Source organism: Alligator mississippiensis, chromosome 5 (assembly GCF_030867095.1).
Source record: "Alligator mississippiensis isolate rAllMis1 chromosome 5, rAllMis1, whole genome shotgun sequence".
Taxonomy (NCBI): Eukaryota; Metazoa; Chordata; order Crocodylia; family Alligatoridae; genus Alligator; species Alligator mississippiensis.
Window position 1 is genome coordinate 38,559,621 of NC_081828.1, and position 22,266 is coordinate 38,581,886.

A 22,266-nucleotide genomic window follows, 5' to 3' on the forward strand; every position below is an offset into this window, starting at 1 on the left:
CTCCAGGAAATAACCTGATTGACCCAAGCAAGCCCCTTCCTCTGGACTGTAGGGGCAGACACAGCTCGCAGCCAGACACCTGGGTTCCCTCCCCGCTCTGGAAAGGGTGTGGGACTTGACATATAAACCGGGGAGGCGAGCGACTGGGCGCTCTGTCGCCTATGTCCCCTCCCCGGGCTGGGAGTGGCTCTCAGCCCGGCAGTGGCCCGGCCCAGCCGGGGGAGGGTCCTACTGTCCCCGCCCCTCGCTGCCAGGCTGGGCCTCGCTCCGCGTTGCTTTTCCCAGGCCGGACAATAAGGGACCCCTCGTCCCGCCCCTCCCCGGACCGGCTCCAGCGCTTGCACTAGCGCCTTCGTTTGCCCCGGGGCCCGCTCTGCCCGGGGCCATGAATATCTTCAGGTTCCTGGGGGACATCTCCCACCTGCTGGCCATCATCATCCTGCTGCTCAAGATCTGGAAGTCCCGGTCCTGCGCCGGTGAGAGCACCCCACGCCCCCTCCGGGACCTCGTGGAGCCCCGCACAGAGCCCTACGCCCCCATGGACCCTGCTTGAGCTCCCCATGGAAGGGAGGCTAGCTCAGCCCGGCCCCTGGGTCAGCAGGAGTGGAGTCTGGAGAAAGGCAGGGGGTGCTGGATATTGGGGTTCAGGTTCCTGGGAGCTGGAGGCTGCTCCTCCACCCTGGGGGCAAAAGGGACTTCTTCCCAGGACCTGTGAGGCTCCCAGGCAGATTTGTGGTGTAGGCTGGGGAGCCCAGATTAGCTCCCCGCCAAGAGGCTGTCCCATCATGGAGCAGGGTCAGGCACCCAGAAAGATGGAGTTGAGGAGGAAGGGGCTGGGGCTGGGCCCTGGGGTGGGTGCAGTTGTTGTGCTTTGGAGTATAGTTGAAACCTTAGGGGAAGTATTAGGGTCCTGATCCCACTCCCTGGGAGGGGGACACCCTGTGAGGTGAATGCCAGCCTCATACCCAAGCCCCTTTGAGGTAGGAGCCCTCTGGGGCTGAGATCTCTAATAAGTGGGGTTCCCTGGGGGAGCAGGGCTGGGTGTCTTGGGCTGCAATGAGGATTTCTCAGGCAGTGTGATGGGTGATCTCTGGTGCTGTGATGGGGCTCCCAAGGGCTGGCATGATTTGAGGAGCTCCTCCCTCCCCCCTGCAGTGTTGGGGTACTGGGCACAGGAGGTGTCTCTGACCCCTGAGGGCTCTGGGCTGTGGGGAACTGGGGTGTCCCTGGGGTGTCTGTGCTGTGGGGGGAGGGGAGGAAGGTGGTGACGTGGAACCCAGCAAGGGGCAGGGCTCTTGGAGCCTGCTTGGCTCCCTCTCCCCCCCCCTCCCCCAACACACATCCTCTGTATTGGGGATCCTGCACCCTGGGTGGTGTTCCCTGGCTCACACTCCCTCTCACACACCTTGGGTGGGGGCCCCTCAAGGGGCTGGGCGTGGGGAAGGTAGAGGCCTGTGGTGTGTGGAGCAGCCCCGGGCTGGATTTGGTGGCTTCCCCTGAGCTGTGGCACGATCCCTGGGTAGGAGAACCGGGAAAGGCCCTGGATGGGGTAGGCCTGGAGCAGCCTGCTGTGCCCCCTCACTTCAACAAGCAGCTTTGTTCTTCCCCAGCCCTGCTTGTGCCTTGTACCCCTGGCTCCCACCCTACCTCCTTCCCCAGCCCTGCTGGTGCCCCTCACTCCCCCTGCTAGACCTGCAGTGAGCTTCCCTTCCAGCTCTGATGGTCCTGAATTCCTGCTTGCTTCCAGCCCCCCTCTCTTCAGCCCTGGGGTTCCCCCTCACTCTGAGATTCCTGATGCCCCACAACCCCTCGGGTACCCCCATGTTTGTGCCCCCCATAGTCTCAGTTCCCTTCCCCATGACCTAGCTCCCTCCCGCTTCAGTCCCATTCAGGATTTCCAAGCATCCTAGATTCGCCTGTGATTCTTTGCATGTCCTAGGGCTTCCCTTCCTGCTCCTCATCCCTCAAAGGCTGTTCCTGGTCCCCTTATGCCCCCTGGGGCTCCCCCCTTGTTTCAGGCCCCCCCAGGCACCCCAGTCTCTTCTTGGGTCCCCATCTATCTGCCTGTCCTTGTCAGGCATCTCTTCCTCTCGCAGGTATTTCTGGGAAGAGCCAAGTTCTGTTTGCTGTTGTCTTCACTACCCGGTACCTGGACCTGTTCACTAACTTTATCTCCCTGTACAACACCTCCATGAAGGTAATGGCCTATAGCCTCAGGGTGCTGAACCCCCTCTTAGCTCTGGGGTCCATCTTGGCACCTCTGAGCACAGATTCTCCCTCTACCTGGGGCTTTTACCTGCTCCAAGCCCCTGAACCCCTGGAGCTTTAGCACTGCCTTTAGCCCCTCAACATCCTAAGTGTCCCTATGTGCCCCCCCCCCCTCCCCCCCCCCAAGCCTGCAAAGCTATGGTCCCCTTGAAGCTGCAGGGTAATCTAAGCAAGGAGATCTTGGGGGGTGTTAAAAGGAAGCAGCGAAGGGAAGTACGGTGGCAGGGTACTAAGCTGGATGAGCCTGTGGGACAGAGCGAGGGTGGGATACTGGACTGGATCGGCCCTGGGGATGATTTTGTATAGGGATGGGCTGCATGGGCCTGTGGGGCTTATTTAGGATGCCTGGAAGATGGGCTGCATGTGCCCTTCAAAAGGGGGTGTGGCCATAAAGCAGTGAAGAGTGTTCCTCCTCGCTGACCCCCCACTTCCTTTTGTATGTAGGATTTTTCACTGCCAGCCCTAAAAGATGGTACATTTTTTTCCTATGTGGTTTTTAGACCTTCCCAGCTCCCAGAGGCAGCTGGATCTCAGTGCTGGGGTCTGTGGGGCAGGGTGGTTTGTCTGTGCAGACCCAGGGCTCTGCCAGGGCAGTACTTATGCAGTGGTGGTGACTTCCAGTCCTGAATGCCTGGTTTATCCCTTCTCCAGGTAGTGTACGTTGCCTGCTCCTATGCCACAGTCTGGATGATCTACAGCAAATTCAAGGCCACGTACGATGGGAATCATGACACTTTCCGGGTGGAGTTCCTAGTAATCCCCACAGCTGTGCTTGCGTTCCTGGTGAACCACGACTTCACTCCCCTGGAGGTAATCACAGGTGTTCTGGGGGGTGGGGTGGGCATTTCATGACATTCCAGGGGTGGGGCAGCTGTGGAGGGATACCCCCTACCCCAAGGAGCATAGCTAGTGTGTGCCTGCCACATGTGGCTGTCTGTTTCCCCTACAATCTTGTAGCCAGACTGCAGCTAGCATGTTGTTCATGCATGTGGCCTCTGTTAATAGGCCGGGTCTCCTCTCTGGTAACCAGGCCACAGCTGGGGCACTGCTCTACATTGGTGCTCCATGGGTCCGCTTTCTCCAGTTTGGTAGTTGGGTCACGGCTGGGGCATTGTTCCATGTTAGTGCACTGTGGCTTCTGTCCCCTGTCCAGTTGCCAGGCTATGAGGCACCTTGTCAACAAAGTTGCCCCACCTTAATGCACCATGTCCTTCCATCTGGTAGCCAGGCTATGGCTGTGGTACTGCCTGCTGGTGTGCCTCATGCTAATATACTATGGCATCTTTGCCCCGTATGAGTCAGGATATGTCTTGGCCATTCTCCTGCTTTGATGTACAGTGGCTCCTTTGCTATCCTGCCAGTGGCCAGGTGATGTGCTGGTGTCTTTTTTTTTTTTGTGGCCCCTGATGTTGAACATCCCAGGTCTGGTCCCTACAATGGACCTGTCCCTGGGCTCTGCTTTAACTTGTTCTTTCCATCTCCACCCTCCCCTTCTCCTGCCCCTACCTTGGCTCGTGTGTGCCATGACTGCCCCAAGATCCTCTGGACCTTCTCCATCTACCTGGAGTCGGTGGCCATCCTGCCACAGCTGTTCATGGTGAGCAAGACAGGTGAAGCGGAGACCATCACCAGCCACTATCTCTTCGCTCTGGGTGTCTACCGTGCCCTGTACCTCTTCAACTGGATCTGGCGTTACCAGTTTGAGGGCTTCTTCGACCTCATTGCTATCGTGGCTGGGCTGGTGCAGACCATCCTCTACTGCGACTTCTTCTACCTCTACATCACAAAGGGTGCGTGCCAGCTGCCAGAGTGGGGTGTCTAGTGCTTAGACCAGAGGTGACTGGGGACTAGATGTAACCTGGCTCTGGGAGGAGGGTGGGGTTTAGTGGTGAGAGGGGATGGTTAGGAAGTTGGGACTCCTAGGTTCTATCCCAGCTCTGAGAAGGGAGTGGGGTTTGGTGGGTTAGAGCAGTAGTGGAGAGGCTGAAAGGCAGGACTCTTGGGTTCTCTTTTCACCCTGACATTATCTTGCTGACCCAATTTGACTACTCCGCTCTGTGGTTTCATGAGTTATCCTGCACAAGGAAAATGCTAAACTTGTTGCTTGGACATGTCTGGGTAGTTGGGGCTTCTGGGTTACTTGGGGATCATCTCTTGCAGACATGGCCATGGTTGCATTGTGGCCCCAGGGGGCGCTATGCTATTAGATATGGTGCCTTTCCTGTGAGGCACAGACTTGCTGTGTAGTGCCAGCCTCCATTCCTCCTCCCTGGCTAACCTGCTGTGCTCCAGGTGGTTACAACAACCAGTGGTTTTCAACCAATGGGTGTCCAAATGAGTGGCTGTTTTTTAGAGGGGGCTGGTACCTGTAGCTGGGTACAGTGAACAGGGCCTTCATTGCCTCTGGTAATCAGGTACCTACAGTTTAGGCCTTTGATTCCCTTAATACTTTTCTAGAGCTGCCCTGCTCCACCCCAGAGGTTGCTGTACTGAGTAAAGACTTCTGTTACATATAGGTGCCATGTCCCACCACAGAGGTGGCTGCATCTCACTACCAAGTAGGGAGGTCCTGTACAACTAGTTGCCCTGTCCCCATGTGAGAAGTGACCACATCTTTGTTCAACTGGATCTTGGTGCTGGGTGAATGATTTCTGCATACACAGCTGGTGTGTCCCACCCCAGAGGTGGCTGCACATCAGCAGAGGGTGAATATGTAAAATACCTCACTGATATTAGAGAAACTGAGAACCTTTTCTCCCTTCCTTCCTGCAGTTCTGAAGGGAAAGAAGCTCAGTTTGCCAGCATAGTGCTGACCCAGTATCACTGCCCTCCTTTGACACACGAGGAGGAAGAGGAGGGGAGACTGATCTTACAAACTACAGACACGTACCATTTCTGACACTTTTTTTTCTGTTTTAGTTTTGTTTTTGTTTGTTTGTTTTTTTTACCAACCAAACCAGCTACAAGCCGAACTGAGCTTTTGTCTTTTCTGTCACCTGGAACTTTTAGCTACTTGAGCAAGAGACCACAGTGATTTGGGATGAAATAGCATCCCTATTCGGATGCATCTTTTCTTTTTTTTTTTTATCGTCAAGAAACTGGTCTCTGGGTTTGAGAGTTCGTAGTTTCTGCCTTTTGGATAAAACAGTCCCATCCCATCTCAACCCCTCTCCCTTCTCTTATTTTCCTCTTTCCTTATTTTTATAAAGTGGCCAGGGATATTTTAAACAGGCATCTCCTCTTCCTCTTGGTGAATTCCACTTCTAATACTCCTCCCTGCACCCACTCCTTGGCTGGGTAGATAAAGATAGGCAACCTGAGGACACCACTGCCACTAAAGGAGGTTCACCAGCCTGCTGTGCTGATCGCGTGTTCAGAGGCTTGCCAGGTGCTGAAGTGCTGTGTGTTAGCAACATAGGGTGGGGTCTTTTTTTTTAATCCTAAGGGGAAGGCATTAAGCCTCTGGTTCCTTTCGTTACAGATCAGTTTGGGGTTTTTTATTTTGCTTTGAGGTGGGAATTGAAACTCCTGGTTAGTTTATTCCTTTTTTTATTGGCAAAGTAGGTGTGATAATATTAAAAACTCAAATCTCCTTGTTTTGTACATAATTGATGGTTAAGTCCTTGTTCACTTTAAATAAACAAAAAAACCAAATTTCTCTTTTTTTTTTTTTTCTTCAATTGATTAGTGCCTTTTTGGAAAATTTCAATAAAAGAGACTCCTGCTTTGTTTTCCTATTCTGTGTATATTCACCTCATTCTGTTTCCCCTTCTGTTTTAATTGGATGCAGAGCTCCTCTTCACTTCCTGTCCTAAGCTGTTGTGTGGTTTCGTTGCATGCTAAAGAGCTGTTTTGTGCCATGGAAGATTTTAGACTTAAACTATGCTTTGATGGAATTTTTAAAATGGAAAATTGGCCTGATTCAAGAAGTCTTCTGTGAAAAATGTTGGTTTTCCAGGGAAAATCCAAATTGTTTTTGTTTTTCATTGAAAAAATTAATGCACAAAACCTGAAATGTTTTGATCTGGGATCCACTCACATAGTGCTTCCTGAGCCCCACTTGCCTGTGTGAGCTGGGCTCCCTAGAGGCACATCATATCCCCTTATGCACTGCAAGAAACCAAGATGTATTGTGACAAATAAAGCATAACCAAGACCCAAAGAGGAGAATAGGAGCATGAGACTCTGTAGCAGCATTTCAAATATGAAATAATTTGTGGGGGGTTTTTTGTATTTTTTTAAAATGAAGAGCTGAACTCTTCCATGGAGAACAGAACAGAAATTAATTTTTGTCCCTTGTAACCCTGGAATTGCAGAGGAAGGCCTGTTGTGGGGATGGCAGGTACTCAAGGTAAGGTCATTTTGTCTGCATCGAGCATGACATATTTAGACTCTGCGATCACAGCTTTTGGTTTTGTTCAAAAGAAAAGGGAAGCTTCCAGCCCTCAGGGTTGTGAGGAGAAACTTCCTTGTGTGACCTGAACGTAAGACACAGCAATGCCTAGCTGAGTCTGCAGGCAGCTTGATGTGACAGAGAGCCTTAATTCCTTATCCATTAACCTCCTTGAACTATCAACTGTTCCTTGTCACAGGTTGCTGTTGATTGTTTTTGCAGAAGGTGTGGGTGCATGAAAGGGAATACAGAGAGAAGAGCTGAGCTAGGGAGGAGCAGGAAGGAAATGCAAGGAGAGAAATAGCACAGATCCCAGTGGGGTAGTGCATTCTCCCAGTGACTGATTTTTATCATGAATATAAAGAACCACAACAAATAGTAACTATGTAAAGATAGATTCTGTCTATTTCCTTGGTGTAAACCTCCCTCTGCCATCAATGAAGTCGGGGCATGCCCCTGTCCCTGCTGAAAAGTGGGGAGCTGTCCCCTCCCCTGGGCATTTGGCAGCCATGCCTGCTGGCTTTCATCTCCTTGCTGCTCCTCTGGGCCTCAAGTCACCCTCCCTCTTGCCTTGTGACATGAATTAAATCACATTCTGGTTCAGAAAAAAGCCTCTTTATTTACTGCAGCAAGAAAAATAATTTCCCTAATTGTCATTGCTGAAACTGAGTCGGTGTGTAGGGGGAGTCTTTGGGTTGTGGGGGGAGCCAGTGGGAGGAGCCTCACTGGGGCTGTAATGCTCCCCACTAATTGGAATGGAAGTGGTGGTGACAGAGGAGAGAGTGGTCAGTGCCACAGCTCCCTCATCAAAGGATCGTTGGTAGGGAACAGATGGCTCAGTCCACAGCTCCTTCAGGGCCCGATAGCCCAGGTACACCTGTGTGAGAGAGAGGAGAGACCTGTTGGATATACATGATTTCTGGAAAGCATTTGTGTAATTCCAGATAGAACAAATGTACTGCAAAATAATGATTGCATAGCATCATAGGATTACAGAAAATGGGGGTTGGAAATAACCTCAGGAGGCCACCTCGTCTACCCACCTGTTCAAATAGGACCATCCCCAACTAAATCATCCCAGCTAAGGCTCTGTCTAGCCTGGTCTTAAAAACCTCTAAGGAGATTCCATAACCTCTTTGGGTAACCTGTGCCAGTGCTTAACTACCCTTCTGGTGAGAGAGTTTTTCCTAATATCCAACCTAAACTTCCCTTGTTGCAATTTGAGACCATTGCTCCTTGTTCTGTCCTCTGCCACCACTGACAACAGTACAGCTCCAACAGTACACCTCTTTGGAACTTCCCTTCAGCTAGTTGAAGGCTGGTATTAAATGCCTCCTGGGTCTTCTCTTCTGTAGACTAAATATACCCAGTTTCCTCAGCCAGAAGTCATGGGCCCCAGCTTCCTAACCATTTTTGTTGCCCTCTGCTGGATTCTCTCCAATTTGTCCACATTCTTTCTGCAGTGGGGAGCCCAAAACTGGACACAGTACTCCAGATGTAGCCTCACCAATGCTGAGCAGAGGGGAAGAATCACTTCCCTTGATCTTCTGGCAATACTCCTACCAATGCAGCCCAGTATGCCATTTGCTTTCTTCACAACAAGGGCATGCTGCTGGCTCATATTCAGCTTATTGTCTGCTCCAACCCCCAGGTCCTTCTCTGCAGAGCTGCTGCATAGCTAATTGGTCCCCCACCTGTACCAGCACATGGGGTTCTTCTGTCCTAAGTGCAGGACTTTGCACTCGTCCTTGTTGAACCTCATGAGATTTCTTTTGGTCCAATCCTCCAGTTTGTCAAGGTTTATCTGAATCCTAGCTCTACCCTCCAGCATATCTACTACTCCCCCAGCTTGGTGTTATCTGCAAGCTTGCTGAGGGTGCACTCTATCACATCTTCTAGGTTGCTGATAATGAGTCCATGTCCATGCTCACGCACTGCCCAAGGTTTTGAGGATGTCCCCCATGGTTCTGGGTGATGTAGCAAGCTGAATTACTCTATGATTTTTTTCCTAGGAAATTAAAAAAACTTGTCTGTCCTTTCTGGGCACGTAGAGGGGAACTGTGGGAAGACACTAGAGGACCATGGGGTTTGGAAGGAGCTAGCTAACATCCATGCTATCAGATGGCTGCTAAACCATGCTTACTTGGATTATAGCTTATAACCTCTCTAAAGCCAGCACTATCAAATTAAAAACCCTGTTGCAGCTGAGCTAAATTATTTTGTGTGTGAACAGGATTGGATTTGGAAACATGCTCAAGTAATAAATGAAGTTAACTTTGCAGTGAAGACAAAACCAGAGAATGGCCTCTATGGCTAACTCCCCAGGTGGTGGAAATCCATGGAACTCTAGTGACCTCGGTGGAGTGATGCTGAATTGACACCAGCTGGGGAACTGGCTCAGGCTTTAGAAAATGGTCAGATTTTACTGACTCACCCTTTCCTCTGGCTCTTGAGGATCTCTCTTGTTCCCAGATGTAGCATAAGTCTATGGATGGCTAAACCCTGACTCATTCATCTGGGCTGTGCCAGGGCTAAATGAGTGAGCTAGAGAAGGGCTGTCACCCTTGTGTGAGAAGGTATTTCCTGGTAGAGTCAGGGACTGTTCTGACCTTCTGCAGCCCATGGGCCAGAAGACTGCCCTGAATGAGATTTTGCCTGAACTAAAAGCAGGGGTTCTTGAAAAACCTCCATTGCAAGCAACTAGATCTGCAGCTCTCTGTGGAAAGTGTGAGTCACCCATTTGTGGTAAGTGAACAAATGGTCTGTTTTGTGGCCTGCTCCCAGAAGGGCCTAACAGCAGAACTCCCTGTGAAGTCAACAGTTTCAGAGGTGTTTCAGGACTCAAGGCACAAGTGAATAAGGTCTGAGCCCTTTGTCCTGTCTTTGTGTAAGCACCCTGTAAACTCCTGTGCCTATTTCACAGGGTCTCTCCTTTGGTGCATGATGAGAAACTGTCCAAAGATGCAGTAGAATGTGAAAGGAGGAGCTTAGTCTGAGAGAGGCTGTTGGGTCAGGGTGGGAAGTCAGCTGTGGTCAGTATCCAGGTGGACAAGTGAATTGAACACAGGTTCTGTCAGCAAAAGAACAAGGAACTCTTGGTTTATAATCATAGCTCTGTACCTAAAATGCCTCAGTTTCCCAAAATATCTGCTTGTGAGTGTTAAAAGCGTTAACTGCTTTGGAAATGTAAAGTGATACCTCCCTTTTAAATGGTTAGAAGGATAAACCCTTACTGTAAATGAAAGAATCAAGCAGGGAGATCCCAGAAATGCTCCCATCCCACTCTACCTCCTCAACTAGAGCTTAGTTTCCTGGGAAGGGCTTGGTTAGGACTAAGGAATGACCCCTTGCCCTCTCTCTGGCAGTGAGGTACACCTGGCATGAGGCAATGCAGTAGAAGTTAACTGCAATTGCCAAATCAAGTGGTTTGTTCTTTTCTGAAAGGGCTGGAGCTGAGAGAGAGTTTGGAAAATTTCTTACCCAGCATGGGATGGAGAAGAAAGCAAAAGAGATGCTGGCACGGGCGGAGCTGCTTCCCAGCAGGTAGCGATGAATAGACTTTGTCCACTGATTGGCCAAGAAAGAGAAGGCGACAAACCATATGCAGGACCAGATGACTGGAAGGGTGGGGAGAGGAACATGAGGAGGCAATTCAAACAGAAGTAGGAAAGTCATTAGGAGGTGAGAGCAGAGCTGTATTGCACAGATCAAACCTCCTCAAAGCAAGTAACTGAGGCAATGGAACTTGGCTGGGAAAGATAAAGCAGCAGAAAAAATATTGCAACAGTGATAAGGATATAAACCAAAGGAGCAGCACATATGGCAGGAGCTCCTACTCCAAGGAGTGAACCAATTGCTTGAGGAGTTTGGGTAGCATAGCTTTCAAAATGCAGCAAAAATGCAAGAAGCACTACTTGTCTGATTTTATCTTTTTATTGGTCCAAATTTATAGTTGGGAAAGATGTTAGATAAGCTTTTGGGTACAATATGCCTTCCCTCAGGTTACCCAAAAGCCTGTCTAACATGTAACAGCTTTCCCAACTACAAAGTTGCCCCAGTACAACATATCATCAGGCAACTCATGTCCCTTACAGGGACTGGGGGGATTTTTTTCTCTGGACATCTCTGGACAACTGGCACAGTGTGTAAAAGAGATGCTTTGCCTTCTGGGTGTCTTCAACTGAACCTGAGAGGGAGAGAAGACCCCAGATGGATTAATGGTCTGATCCAGTATGGAAGGGACATTTGACGAAATGGGCTAGCAGGCTGGCCTACCATGACAACATACTAGCCTAGATGGATCATTAGACTAATCAGAGGAGCCAGGGAAATGACTAAATGAACCACCTGTCTGATCTGGAGCAGTGGGGCAGCTGGCAGGGATAGCTCTTCACTGAGAATGCTTGGCAACCTGTGGATTCATTGTATTATTGGCAGAGGATCTGTTCAGACTAGGCAAGAAGTGGGACAGCAGACAAGATGTCTCAATGCCAAGATTTCCAGCCCTCTGGTTCTGCCCAAAATGAATGGGCATGAAAATCTGTGAGCATAGCTGTTTTTAAGGATAAACAGCTAGGCCATTTTTCAGAGCCCCACTTGGTTAAGTTAGTGTCGGTCACCCAGGTGGGAGCAGCGACCTCATGCCTTAGGTCTACCTCAGGTCCCTCCATGAGGGAAGAGGGATGGGTCATACTGCAGGGCTGGGCAGTGGTACCATTTTGTCAATGGAGAGGAATTTGGATTGGTGGGAGGGTTACTTACTGGAGAAGATCGCATCCAGGATCAGGATAGCGGATTTGACCCTGTGACTAATGCTGATAATGTCAAAAGCATCAAGGCTGAGGAACAAGAAGGACTGCAGGAATGCCAGGACCCCAGCCACAGTGGCATAGCTGCAGGCTGCCCTATTGTCGTTCAGCACGCAGTGCAGCTGGGACGAAGCTGTTGGGTTCTCATAGCCATCAGTCATCAGGGAAGCAAAGATAATCAGAGAGAAGAGCTGTGATAGTAGAGGTGAAAATTGTTAATGGTGTTTTAGGCAATGCCACTTATGCACAGATGAGGCATGAGCTGATTAAAATGGCTGCCTTGCCAGCTCCTCTGCTGTAAGATCTCTGGGACAACTATGTAGTGCACTCAACACAGTGGGGCCCCAACTCTTAGGAGGGTACTTAAGTAACTTGCCTGATTAATTTCATAGGGTGTGTCCAGACGTACATGGATGTTTGATTCCCTGGGGACAAATAGTGGCAGTGCACCTTGTGCTGTTGCTACTTGCCTCCAGGGAACACCCATGCCACACACGCTTTGGCATGCAGCTAATTACCCTGGGTGGGGTATGGGACGCTTGGGCCAGCTGACCCCAGCAGCTTTATCTGAGGTCTTCCAGGGGCTGCAGTTGCAGCAATTCTGCCGAGCGGAACCTGGCCAGCAGCAGAGCACAGCTCCGGCTGGCCCAGCTCTGCTTTTCAGAAGCACGTGCTGGCTGAGCATGTGTTGTTCTGTCTGCCCCCTCTGGTTTTTTGGGGGTTTTTTTGTTTGTTTGTTTGTTTGGTTGGTTGGTTTTTTTTGACCCCTGGACATCCACGGGTCCAAAACATCTGTAGACAAAAACCCTGGTGCAGTGCACACTCAGTCAGCACAACCTTGCAGCACGGAGAACATCAGACTTCATGGTATTGCCACACACTGGACAACTGTGCTTGTCTAGATACACCCATAAGGTGCAGAGCACTCAATCTGTTGGACAGAGACTGCTTTTATGTTCTGTGCTTGTCCAAAATGGGGTTCTTGTTCACACTTCCCAAAAGGCCAAAGGCCTGCTTGAGCTTAGTGGACCAAGGTTAGGGCAGTCATTTTCCCTAGCCAATGATGCATCTCCAGCTGCCCCCAGCACCTCAGCCCAAATGGCCAGGTATCAATTTATAGCTAGGTCAACTGGAAGTAGCTTTCATCATGAGTTCAGAGTGAGACCTGAATTCATGTCTCTGGAAGCTGTTACAAAATACCTTATCTGATCAGCCACAGCCACCTGATAAACAATAATAATCAACTCGGATTTACTTCAGCTTACTCAGGGCCATGTATGAGGCCAAAAGACTGTTCCCTGGGCAGGAAAATCTGTGTTTTATAAATCAGGAACTCTTGGGGTACCTGCACTCTGTAGCAGTAAAGACCAGGCCATGCTATCATGAATGAGAGTTTACGGCAGCAGACTGAAAAACAGTAGTTCTAGGCTCTGGGAGACTTAGGGCAAGCTGGTGTGTATAGCTGTGCCAGCCTGGAAGATGGGGATAATGATCCTGTCTTTTCTGTTTAAAGACTGAGAAACAGTTCTCACCTCCCAAAAGCTTTGCAGCGTGTTTTGGGGCCTCAAGGCCCTTTTGTGGTACAAACAACGAATGATTATTAATTATAATTTCCAGCCCTGCATACTTGCGTCACTGGGAGTGAGCAAAGACTAACGAGGCTGGGGGAATAAATTGCTAGCTGATAAATCAATGGGGGGAAAAAAAATGTCATTATGGCAACAGGTGGGTTGGGCTGCCTTGGATGAAATATGGAGAGACCAGATGCTCTGCCCTGAGCTTGAACCAAACTCTGAACAGGTTCATTACTCTGTGGTATTTATATTCTCCCGCACCTTGTTTCCTACAGAATGGGAAAGCAAGGGAGGGGGGGCGTGTAATTTGCTCATACCTGTCCTGTGAATAGAGGACATCAGTTTGTCAGCTCTCCAGGGCTCTATCTGAGCTTGTACAGTGCCCAGCACAAAGTGGCTAAACCTTTACTGGGGTTTCTGGTCCTTATTGTCAGGTCAATGTTTATATTTTTTGCTTATATCACACACTTATCAGCACTAGATTTCCTCCATCTAGTGCTAGTAGCAAGGTGGCCTCTGCCTATGTAATGCAGATGATACTTAGAGCAAGGGTAGCCAACCTGTTGCATGTGTGTCACAAGTGGCACAGGCAGCTTCTGTGTGTTGCACATGGTAGATCAAGAAGGGGGCAAGCAGCATAGCAGCAGATAGGGCATGGAAAAGAAAGCAAAGTAGCAAATTGGGCGAGGAGCATGGGACAGGGAGCAGGAAGCAGATCAGCCTAGTGCAGGGGCAGAAAGCATAGCAGTAGGTCAGGCAGAGGAAGGGAATCAAAGTGGCACTCAGGGAGGGCACGAGGCTTAATTTGTGACATGCCTGCCAAAAAGGTTGGCCCCACTGACTTAGGGGTAAGTGGCTTATTTCTCTTGGTTTCTCTCACCCCAGCAAGTATCCTAGCAATGGCCTGAGGTTTTTTCAGGAACTGGACCACGTTGTTCTCCAAGAGATTCTGCAGAAAGGAGCCCCCTTGCTTCATCCTGCTGTTGTCCTTTCACCACGTCCCCAGGGGAAAACAGACTTTAGAGTGCTTAAGGGAAGGAAAGAAACAGGCAAGATATTAGAAGCAGTCAGGTCTGGACAGAGGCTGAGGTTTGGCAAGGCAGTCATGTGAGGCATGCTGCAAGCCTACTTAAAGGGAACTGGGCTCAGAACAGAGAGGCTGGTTTTCAGAGGAGTGCATCCAGTTGCCTGGTGTTACCACAAGGTGTGCTTCTGTCCTCCTGCTCAACTCCATCCCTCCCAGAGGGCTCATTGCTGACACCCACTCCCCATCTTCTTACCAGCCCCACTTCCCCTAAGGCAGAGCAGGGTGGCACCTTAGAGACTTACTGGTTCAGAGAAGCAAAAGTTTTCAAAGGTGACAACCTCCTGTGCCAGATGGTCCATTCATGATAGGCTGCTTTGTCAGAAGGTATCTACAAAAGCTCATTATTGCCAGAGCTCATGATTTCTGGTGTTGTTCTTAAAATCTATGCTTTGGGAATATGAAAAACTTAGCTTTTTCTTTTTTATATATTTATATTTATATCAATGCCAAAAATCACAAGAGTTGACAACACTGAAAGCTTATGCTTCTCCAGTTAGTCTCCAAGATGTCACCCTGCCTTGCCTTCTGCGTGTCATCAGACTAACACTGCTAACTACCTTTCCCCAGTTCATTGGTACGGAGTTAATGTAATCCTGGCTTTCCCCTCACCCACATCTGAATAACCCTGCCGTGGATTTGATATGATGCAGACTCTAGGTCCTCGCATCCAGGCATTACTGCAGTAGAGTTAATATGACATGAATTTCACCCTCTAGGTATCCCTGATTTCTGTGACTGGTTGCAGACAGGTAACTATGTCAAGGTTCACGTGCAGAGAAAGCTAGTTAGCTGTGTTAGTCTGAAGTCTAGTCTGAACAGCATAAGCTTTTGTGAACCTCGGCTTACTTCAGTCTCAGGCTCACGAAAGTTTAGGCTAAGGTTCATGTGACCATCTCAGCTTGGCTAGCCCTGATGGCAGCAGAAAGGGGTCACTTTCCTCAGACCTCTCCCACCATCATTAGCAGGGTTGATGTGACTAGTTCAATCCCAGGACAATTCTCTGAACTGAAGAGGCATTTGGCATGACTTCCTCATCTCCTAGCACCAACACTAGGGGGACTGAGGTGACCACAGCTGAGCCTTTCGATCCCTCTCTGACCATATGTGTCTTTGATCCTTCATGACCATAAAGGGCTCAGCACAACTCTAGCTGTGTTTCCTCCTCTCACTCTCTCCAGAGGGCCCCTGGAGGGGGTTTAATTGGAGCTCAGGAAGGCTTCTGGGTCTGCCCTCCCGTGTCCCCTTTCATAGACCAGCTCCCTCCTCACCTCCCCTTAACCCCTCTCAGAGTCTCTCCTCAGCCCCCTTTTCCCGCCTTTTCCCTTCATGAACACGCCACACCCCCACAACTCAGATGGGAGGGGGAAGGGAGGAGGGAGTGTGAAGCTCGACGCCTGAGTGGCTAGGATAAGGCCACGCCCACGCGACGGTTAGACTCGCTTCTTGCCAGGGTGGGGGGGAGGGCGGCGGCGGCGGCGGCGGCGGGCGACAGCGCGCGCGACATTTAAATCGGTCGCGCGGGCTGACAAACCACACGGGGTGAAAAAAACCCTACTGCTCACGCGCCGCTTGAGCCGGCCGTGCGCTGGAAAGTGTTGGGGTTAAAGCGCGGCGAATGCGCATGTGCAAACTGGAAAGGGACGGGAGGGAAAGGGGAGGTGGAAGAGGGTGCTACTGCGCATGCGCAGATGCTCAATGTCAACAGCTTTGCTTAAGGTTAGGATTTTTTTACACGGGAGTTTCTTTCAGTTTGGGCCGTTTTAACCCCTGATTCCAGACAGATCCGTCATTTCCTATTAAGAAGTCCCACAAGATTGTTATTGATGGGTGTGTCATGCTGAAGAGGCCCACACTTTGGGGTCCAGAGGCCCGTATAATGGCAAGTCTGGATGAGGGCAACACCGAGTGACCTTGACCTTTGCACTGCAGTCAGGCCATCTCTACTGCTCACCCTGGTGCTCTGGTGCACTTTGACCTCTGCCTTGCTGCCAAGACACTTTGACTGCTGCCATGCTGTGGCTGGTGACCTTTGAACTCTGCACTGCAGACAAGACAATTTTACCTTTGCCAAGCCATGACCAGTGAACTCCGAGGAAGCTGCATCACAGCCATTAGGTTCCTCCCTTGCTGTTTGCGGGAACGGATTGGATTGATAGTGCCATGGAAAAATCTTAAACATCTCCCAAGAGCCAAGGCTTGTGGATGGATGCAGCAAAGAAACATGTTCTTGCTGGCGGGGAAAATGGCTACCAAGGGGCAGGGGACTGGATATGGGATCTCTCCCTCTAGGTGACATTGGGTTCAGTCTGGCCCTGGGGAGGAGGAACTGACTGGCTTGGGGTGCAGGGTTGGGGCAGGGGTCTTTCCCCTTTGGGGGGGTGCTAGCCCAGATCTGGCCCCAGGTCAGGGGCACTGGCTGGTTCAGAAGCTGGGACTGGGACATGGGCTTTTCCCCTGTAAGAAACTCAATGCCACATGGATGTGCACGTGTATTAATCTTATTGGCAATAGGGCAGTCACTCCAGGAGTGGCCTTGTGGTGGCCACAGAGCAGCCATGGATGTGGGGCTCCCTGTTTCTTCCTATTGGGCATGGCAGCTGACACTTCCCTCTCTGCCCCTTTGCAGGATGCTGTGCGTGGCACGGGCTGCCTTGGGCATGGGTGTGCTGGGGCCATCCTGCCGTGGTGTGGCTTCCCTGGCTACCAAGATGGCAGAATACCGAAGGATGAGGAAGCCCACAGAGCCCCAGGGATGGGCAGAGCAATATCAAGAGCATTTCATCCCCTTCTCGAAAGGGCAGCTGGTCAGCACACTGCTTAAGGTATGGATTAACCCAACCTCAGGTTGGGTTTGGAGAACATGCAGCAGGGGCAGTGGAAGCGGAGACTGACAGGGAACAGGGGAAGAAGTCGGTACAGGGATAGTCCCTTAGGAGTTTTGGTGTGCTCCACCCCTGAAACAGCTGCATCTCAGCAAGGGGGTTCCTGTATAAACGTCCTCCCCAACCAGAGGTGGTTGCAATATAGTAGAAGGCCGTTGCACCTGGTAGGGGGCAGAAGTGTATGGAGCTCCAGTTTGGGGCACGTGGCTGAGTTGTATCACGCTGAACACCTGTCTGTCTCCATCCCTCAGGAATTCCACTCTACTGATGCTGATCGTGCCTCATTTCTGTCCTTTGTGGCTCGTGTGGACTCCTCTCTGCTGCATCACTACCACTCTGTCATGGGGCATTTGCAGGTAATGTGGCCCTCCCTCCCACATCTCCTCCTTCCCTGGGGGTCCCCATGGACACTGGGTGCCTTAGGGAGGTCGGGAATATTAGCCAGGCTGAGTCTGGATTGTGAGACGGACTAAACCTGTTGCGCTGCCAGGGGGCCATGGCAAGCATGGTAGGGGCTCAGCAGGGGAGCCGTGCTACAGGGAGAGGGCAGGGGTTTGGCAGAAGGGGCTGTGCTGCAGGGTGTGGGGCACAGCAGGGGTACTGTGCTGCCAGGAGGGGAATGGGGCCTGGTAAGGCTTGCTCAGTGGCAGGGCGGATCACTTGCCACATCTTATCCTCTGGCTCTTTCCCTAGGAGCTGGATGTTTGCCCAGTGCTGGCATGGGCCATGTCTCAGCCTTGGAGGCTCCATTTTTCCTCCTTTGCTTTCCCTTTCATGCCACGCTTTCCTTTATTTAAGTGTAATGCAGTATCCCTGTGTGTTGATAACAGCGTCACTGCATACTGTATTGTCACTGTGTGTGGTTAACCGCCTCTGTGCTCTGCTCCAGAGGTGGCTGCATCTTGGTGCTGGGGGAGGATCCCTTCACAGGCATGGTACCCTGGGACCCTGTGGCTGGATGTGCTAATGGTTGTTCACCCATGGACATGGCCTTCTCCTCCTGCCCAGGCTCTGTATGACCCCATTAATCCAGACCGGGACACACTACAGGAATGGTCGTTGACAGATGCCCAGCGCCTGGAGAACGAGCAGCAGGTGTTGGCTGCCCTGGAGCCTATTCTGGAGCAGGCCAACTTCAACAGCCTGTCAGAGGATGCACTGGCCTATGCCCTTGTGGTCCATCATCCTCAGGATGAGGTCCAGGTGTGGACACCTTTTGGGAGGGGAGCATCAGTCCAATAACCCCCTGCTATAATGTAGGGAAAGGGAGCTCTTAGACTTCCCTTATTCCATGTCTCATCCCATCCCAGGGCTCCACCTCCGATCAGCTCCTCTGGTCCCCTCAGCTGTATATTGTAACTGGGGGCAATAGAACTTCTCATGTCCCACCCCAGAGGCAGCTGCATTTCAGCACCAGGTGAGAGGACCCTGCATAAACAGTCCCTACACACCACCCCAGAAGAGCTGCATCTCAGCACTGGGCAAGGGGTCCATTCAGAAACAGCTCCTCAGTGCACTTTAACCCATAAGTGGCTTCATCTTAGCATTGGGTGTGTGGTCTCTGTATAACCAGCCCTTACATCACACCCCAGCAGCAACCCCAGGTCTCACTGTGTTAGGAGGCAATGGTCTGGAGTTGCAGGTTCTGTTTTGCTTCCCCAGGTGACGGTGAACCTGGACCAGTACGAATACATCCGGTTCTGGGCCCTCGGTCAGCGCATTGGGCCTCTTCCAGTGAAATCCACCCTGCGGCCCCAGCAAGGATTCTTTGGCACAGCTCCCCTCATGCCAAGGCAAGGAAACCTCAGTCTTCTCTGTCTTCTCTTCCTGGTCCATCTGTGACCATTGCCTCATCAGGCCAGAACACCAGAGGACAGAGCAGCTTGGGCACTGGAGGGTGTGTGGGGCAGGAAGCTTAGTACTGGGCATGGCGATACTGGGATCTGGGTGCTTTACTCTTGGGAAGGCTATGCTACTTACTGGGAACATTCCATTTAGGCCTGTAGTGTTGGTCACCCTGCTCTTTGACAAAGATGTAGCAAATGCAGTTAACCCTTAACCTGTTCCTGGTGTGAGGTGCTCTGTGGCTGTGGTTTCAGATGGCCCAGGACTGGGTAGAGGCAATGCTGAGCCCACATCTTGACCTGGCCACTCTCTGGCTCTGGCACCATCCTCATGCCTTGAGAACTGAGCTAGTGACATGGGACCTGCTCTTTGCCTCCCTTGCCCCCCCACCCCACCAGGACAGGTTGCCAGGAAGATTCATCTAGTACAGCATAAGATGCTCATGACTCTAGGAGCTACAGTTTTGCCCCTTGCTCCTTCTCCTCGGCCCTCCCCCCTCTCCATGTCCTATTGACAAGCCCCCTCCTCTGTCTTCGGCAGGCGCTATTTCAAGCGGATGGTAGTGGCAGCGCGGCCCAAGAATGCCCACCTGGTGCTGAAGTGCTTTAAGGACATCCCACTGGAGGCACTGGAGCACCTGCTGCCCTTGGTGAAGATCCGCACCTCTATCTTCTACCGGGCTCTACTCAATGCCATGCTGCTGGTTAGCGGGCTGGCCCTCTTTGTCAATGTGGGCATGGTGGTGCTGTCTGACCTCAAGGTCGGCACCACCTTCCTGCTCCTCTGCTTTGCCGCTTTCATGAGCTTCCGTGCCTGGAAGGTATGTCATGGGTGCAGGGGTGCTGGTTGCTTTGGGAACTGCACAGATCCCACCACCCATGCTGAGGTTTCCGTTGCACTGGGTTCTCTATGTGGCCCTCCCCTGACCAATTCAGGGCCTTCACTGTGTTCTGAACTGTAAAGAACCCGATGGAATGGAATTGCTGTTGTGCTGGGCACAGCACAAGCTGAGTGGGAGGAGGGAGACAGGCCTTGCCCTCAGGAGCTCATGGTTTCCAGACAGGAGACTCATAATGCAGGGGGCAGAAACTGAGGCACAGACGGAAGAAATGGATTGACAAAGGTCAGCAGCAGAGCTGGGCTAGAACCCAGGAGTCCTTCTCCCAGCTCTAGCCCGCTGCGTCTCCTCTCACAGTGCTGGGAGAGAACCCAGGAGTCTGGGCTGCCAGCCTCTTCTTGAGCTGGAGTGAGACCCCAGTTCCTGACTGCCTTTCCCACACAGGTGTTTGGGCGGCGCCGCAACGTGCACTCACTGGAGCTGGTGCACATGCTCTACTACCGCAGCACCTCCAACAACTCGGAGCTGCTGGGGGCACTGGCTCTGCGGGCACTGGAGGAGCATGCCAAGGAGCTCATCCTGGCAGACAGCTTCCTACGGCGCCAGTCAGGCCTGCCTCAGCACCGCCCTATAGGTAGGGCCAGCAAGGAGTGCTGTCTCACAGGCAGGGCCCAGGCTGAGTGAGGGCTGGCCAGTAGGGGGTGCTCTCATGTTGGCATGGCCCAGGTCGGGCAGGGTCATCCCAGAGGGGGCCCTGTCACAAGGAGGGACTATAGGGCAGAGATTGAGGAGTGGTGTTCTTCCTAAGATGGTGGGAGGGGAAGGCCCCCAGGTCTGGGACTGTGTGTTAGGGGTCCCTAGGGGTAGGTGTTCTCAGTGGACTGGGAGATCCTGGGCTAGAAGCTGGGTGGACAGGAGTGGGGGCTTGGCAGGGCTCCAGAGCTTGGGGGTACTTTCTTTGGAGTGAGGGGGAAAGGGCACTTCAGAGCCCAGAGGTTGGGGGGCTCACAGCAGGGGGTGCCCTTGGCTCTGTCTTCTCTTGTCTCTGCAGATGCCCAAACAGTGGCCCGGCTTCAGGAGCAGATCCAGGCATGGCTGCATCTCCACTCGGGGCTGCACATCTCCTTCTGTGCTGAACGTGCCTGCCAACACCTGCAGAGTTTTGAGGGGGCCAGCCCACACCCCATGGGGGTGCCCAGCCTAACCCCACTGTGATGTGGAGGTCACACTGACCCCTGGGACTCTACCTGCACTATGGTAGGAGCACCCTTCCCTCCAGGATGCTGCACTAGTACTTATATCTTAGTTGGTGGTGAAAGAGGAGGGAGTGCCCAACCCCACTTGGCCAGGACTGTGCTGGGGGTCCCCCCTTACATGCTTGTTGATTTTTGTTCCCAGTGCATTCTGGGAGTCCTGCCAAACTCTGTGTATGGTATTGCTCTGCAGTTGCTTGGGGATTTGCTTGCTGCCTCTGGAGCTTTGTCAACCCCAGCCCTCCCTCTGAGCATCCTACAGCCCCTCATGTAAGTGCTGGGGTCCACAGTGATGAGGGGACACTGAGAGCTCAGGTGGTGGCCATGAAGAGAAGGATGAGGTGAGAGAATATGCACAGCAGGAGATGCCAGGGGTACCACCTCCTTTTGCTTACCAAGGGGAAGGTACCCAGCCCCCACCCTGCCTCACCCAGCCCTGCTCATTTCCTGGAGTTGGGCTAGAGCCCAGGAGTCCTGGCTCCAAGCCTGCCTGGATCAAGGAACAGGAATTCAGTCCTTCCTGGAGGGTCCCTGCTCTGACAAACAAGTAGCTATGAGTGTTAAAGGCTGTGGCTGTAGCCAAACGGGTCCAGTCACCAGCCTTCCGCTGCGGGTTGCTGGTTGGCCATCTTCTGCTGGGGGCTGTCAGGGCACAATCCTGCCCAGCAGTGCTGTGCTCAGACCTGCTGGCCTGCATGTTCCCTGGGCTGGGCCAGTGCCTTGCCTAGCTGCTTTGTCCAGTCTTATGCTAAGGAGAGTCCCATGTTATTTCTCTGGCAACCTTCGCCCCTTGGTCTGAAAGCACTTTACAAAGGGAGAACAGCAGATTTTATAGATGTGGAAATGGGCCCAGATGGAGCTGCACCCAGTCTACAGCAGTCAAGCTTCTGGCCCCACTCCCCTCCCTGAAGTGGGCAAGAGCCTAGGAGTCCTGGCTCCCTGGTCTGACCCCTACACCATGCTTTACCCTGGAGCTCAGGTCCCCGGCCAGGCTGGTTATGGTTTGCTGTTGCAGGGCAAGGAGCTTCTTTCTAGCATGAATGTCTTAAAGGGTGGGGTGAATTTCTACTGTATTTTCAGCGCAATAAAGATGTTTCTGTCTTTGATTCCTGTTCCCTGCTATTGACTTGCCCACAAAATAAGCTCTTATGGGAGATCTGGTGTCCCACGCCCAGTGGTACTGCAAAGAGTGAGTGTGATGCATCCAAGGGCACATACAGAACAGCCAGAAAGCCAACCACCCTCTCATTGGGCCCCACCTTACCCACAAGCCTAGTGTGGGAAAGTCACACATGGGCAGCTGTATCCCAACCGTGAA

General features: G+C 51.9%; 3 protein-coding genes across 10 annotated transcripts; 2 read left to right on the forward strand and 1 right to left on the reverse strand.

The window, feature by feature from the left end:
- Positions 1-236: 236 nt before the first annotated feature.
- On the forward strand, positions 237-6,005 carry KDELR1 (KDEL endoplasmic reticulum protein retention receptor 1). The gene is made up of 5 exons (XM_006277626.4): positions 237-476; positions 2,097-2,197; positions 2,920-3,078; positions 3,806-4,058; positions 5,041-6,005. The coding sequence occupies exons 1-5, from the start codon at positions 386-388 to the stop codon at positions 5,073-5,075; spliced, it is 639 nt and encodes a 212-aa protein (XP_006277688.1). The 5' UTR covers positions 237-385; the 3' UTR covers positions 5,076-6,005.
- Positions 6,006-7,260: 1,255 nt separating this feature from the next.
- Positions 7,261-15,761, reverse strand: SYNGR4 (synaptogyrin 4). Of its 2 annotated transcripts, none has more exons than XM_019488807.2 (5): positions 15,693-15,761; positions 13,924-14,070; positions 11,423-11,660; positions 10,142-10,278; positions 7,261-7,538 (listed from the first exon to the last, which is right to left on the reverse strand). In XM_019488807.2, exons 2-5 carry the CDS (start codon positions 14,017-14,019, stop codon positions 7,308-7,310), a joined length of 702 nt encoding a protein of 233 aa, XP_019344352.1. In that variant the 5' UTR covers positions 14,020-14,070; positions 15,693-15,761; the 3' UTR covers positions 7,261-7,307. The 2 variants fall into 2 exon arrangements, with proteins under 2 accessions (XP_019344352.1, XP_019344351.1); XM_019488806.2 differs by lacking the exon at positions 15,693-15,761 and adding an exon at positions 15,399-15,600.
- TMEM143 (transmembrane protein 143) lies at positions 9,101-22,054 on the forward strand. 7 transcript variants are annotated; one of them, XM_014599697.2, is made up of 9 exons: positions 15,762-16,419; positions 16,757-16,952; positions 17,264-17,368; positions 18,021-18,215; positions 18,675-18,805; positions 19,398-19,677; positions 20,140-20,329; positions 20,747-20,952; positions 21,142-22,054. In XM_014599697.2, exons 1-8 carry the CDS (start codon positions 16,205-16,207, stop codon positions 20,908-20,910), a joined length of 1,476 nt encoding a protein of 491 aa, XP_014455183.1. In that variant the 5' UTR covers positions 15,762-16,204; the 3' UTR covers positions 20,911-20,952; positions 21,142-22,054. The 7 variants fall into 7 exon arrangements, 6 of the variants coding, with proteins under 6 accessions (XP_059584084.1, XP_006277690.2, XP_014455183.1 ...); XM_059728101.1 differs by lacking the exon at positions 15,762-16,419 and adding an exon at positions 9,101-9,406 and having other exon boundaries at positions 20,747-22,054; XM_006277628.4 differs by having other exon boundaries at positions 15,650-15,846; positions 20,747-22,054.
- The last annotated feature ends 212 nt before the right edge of the window (positions 22,055-22,266 follow it).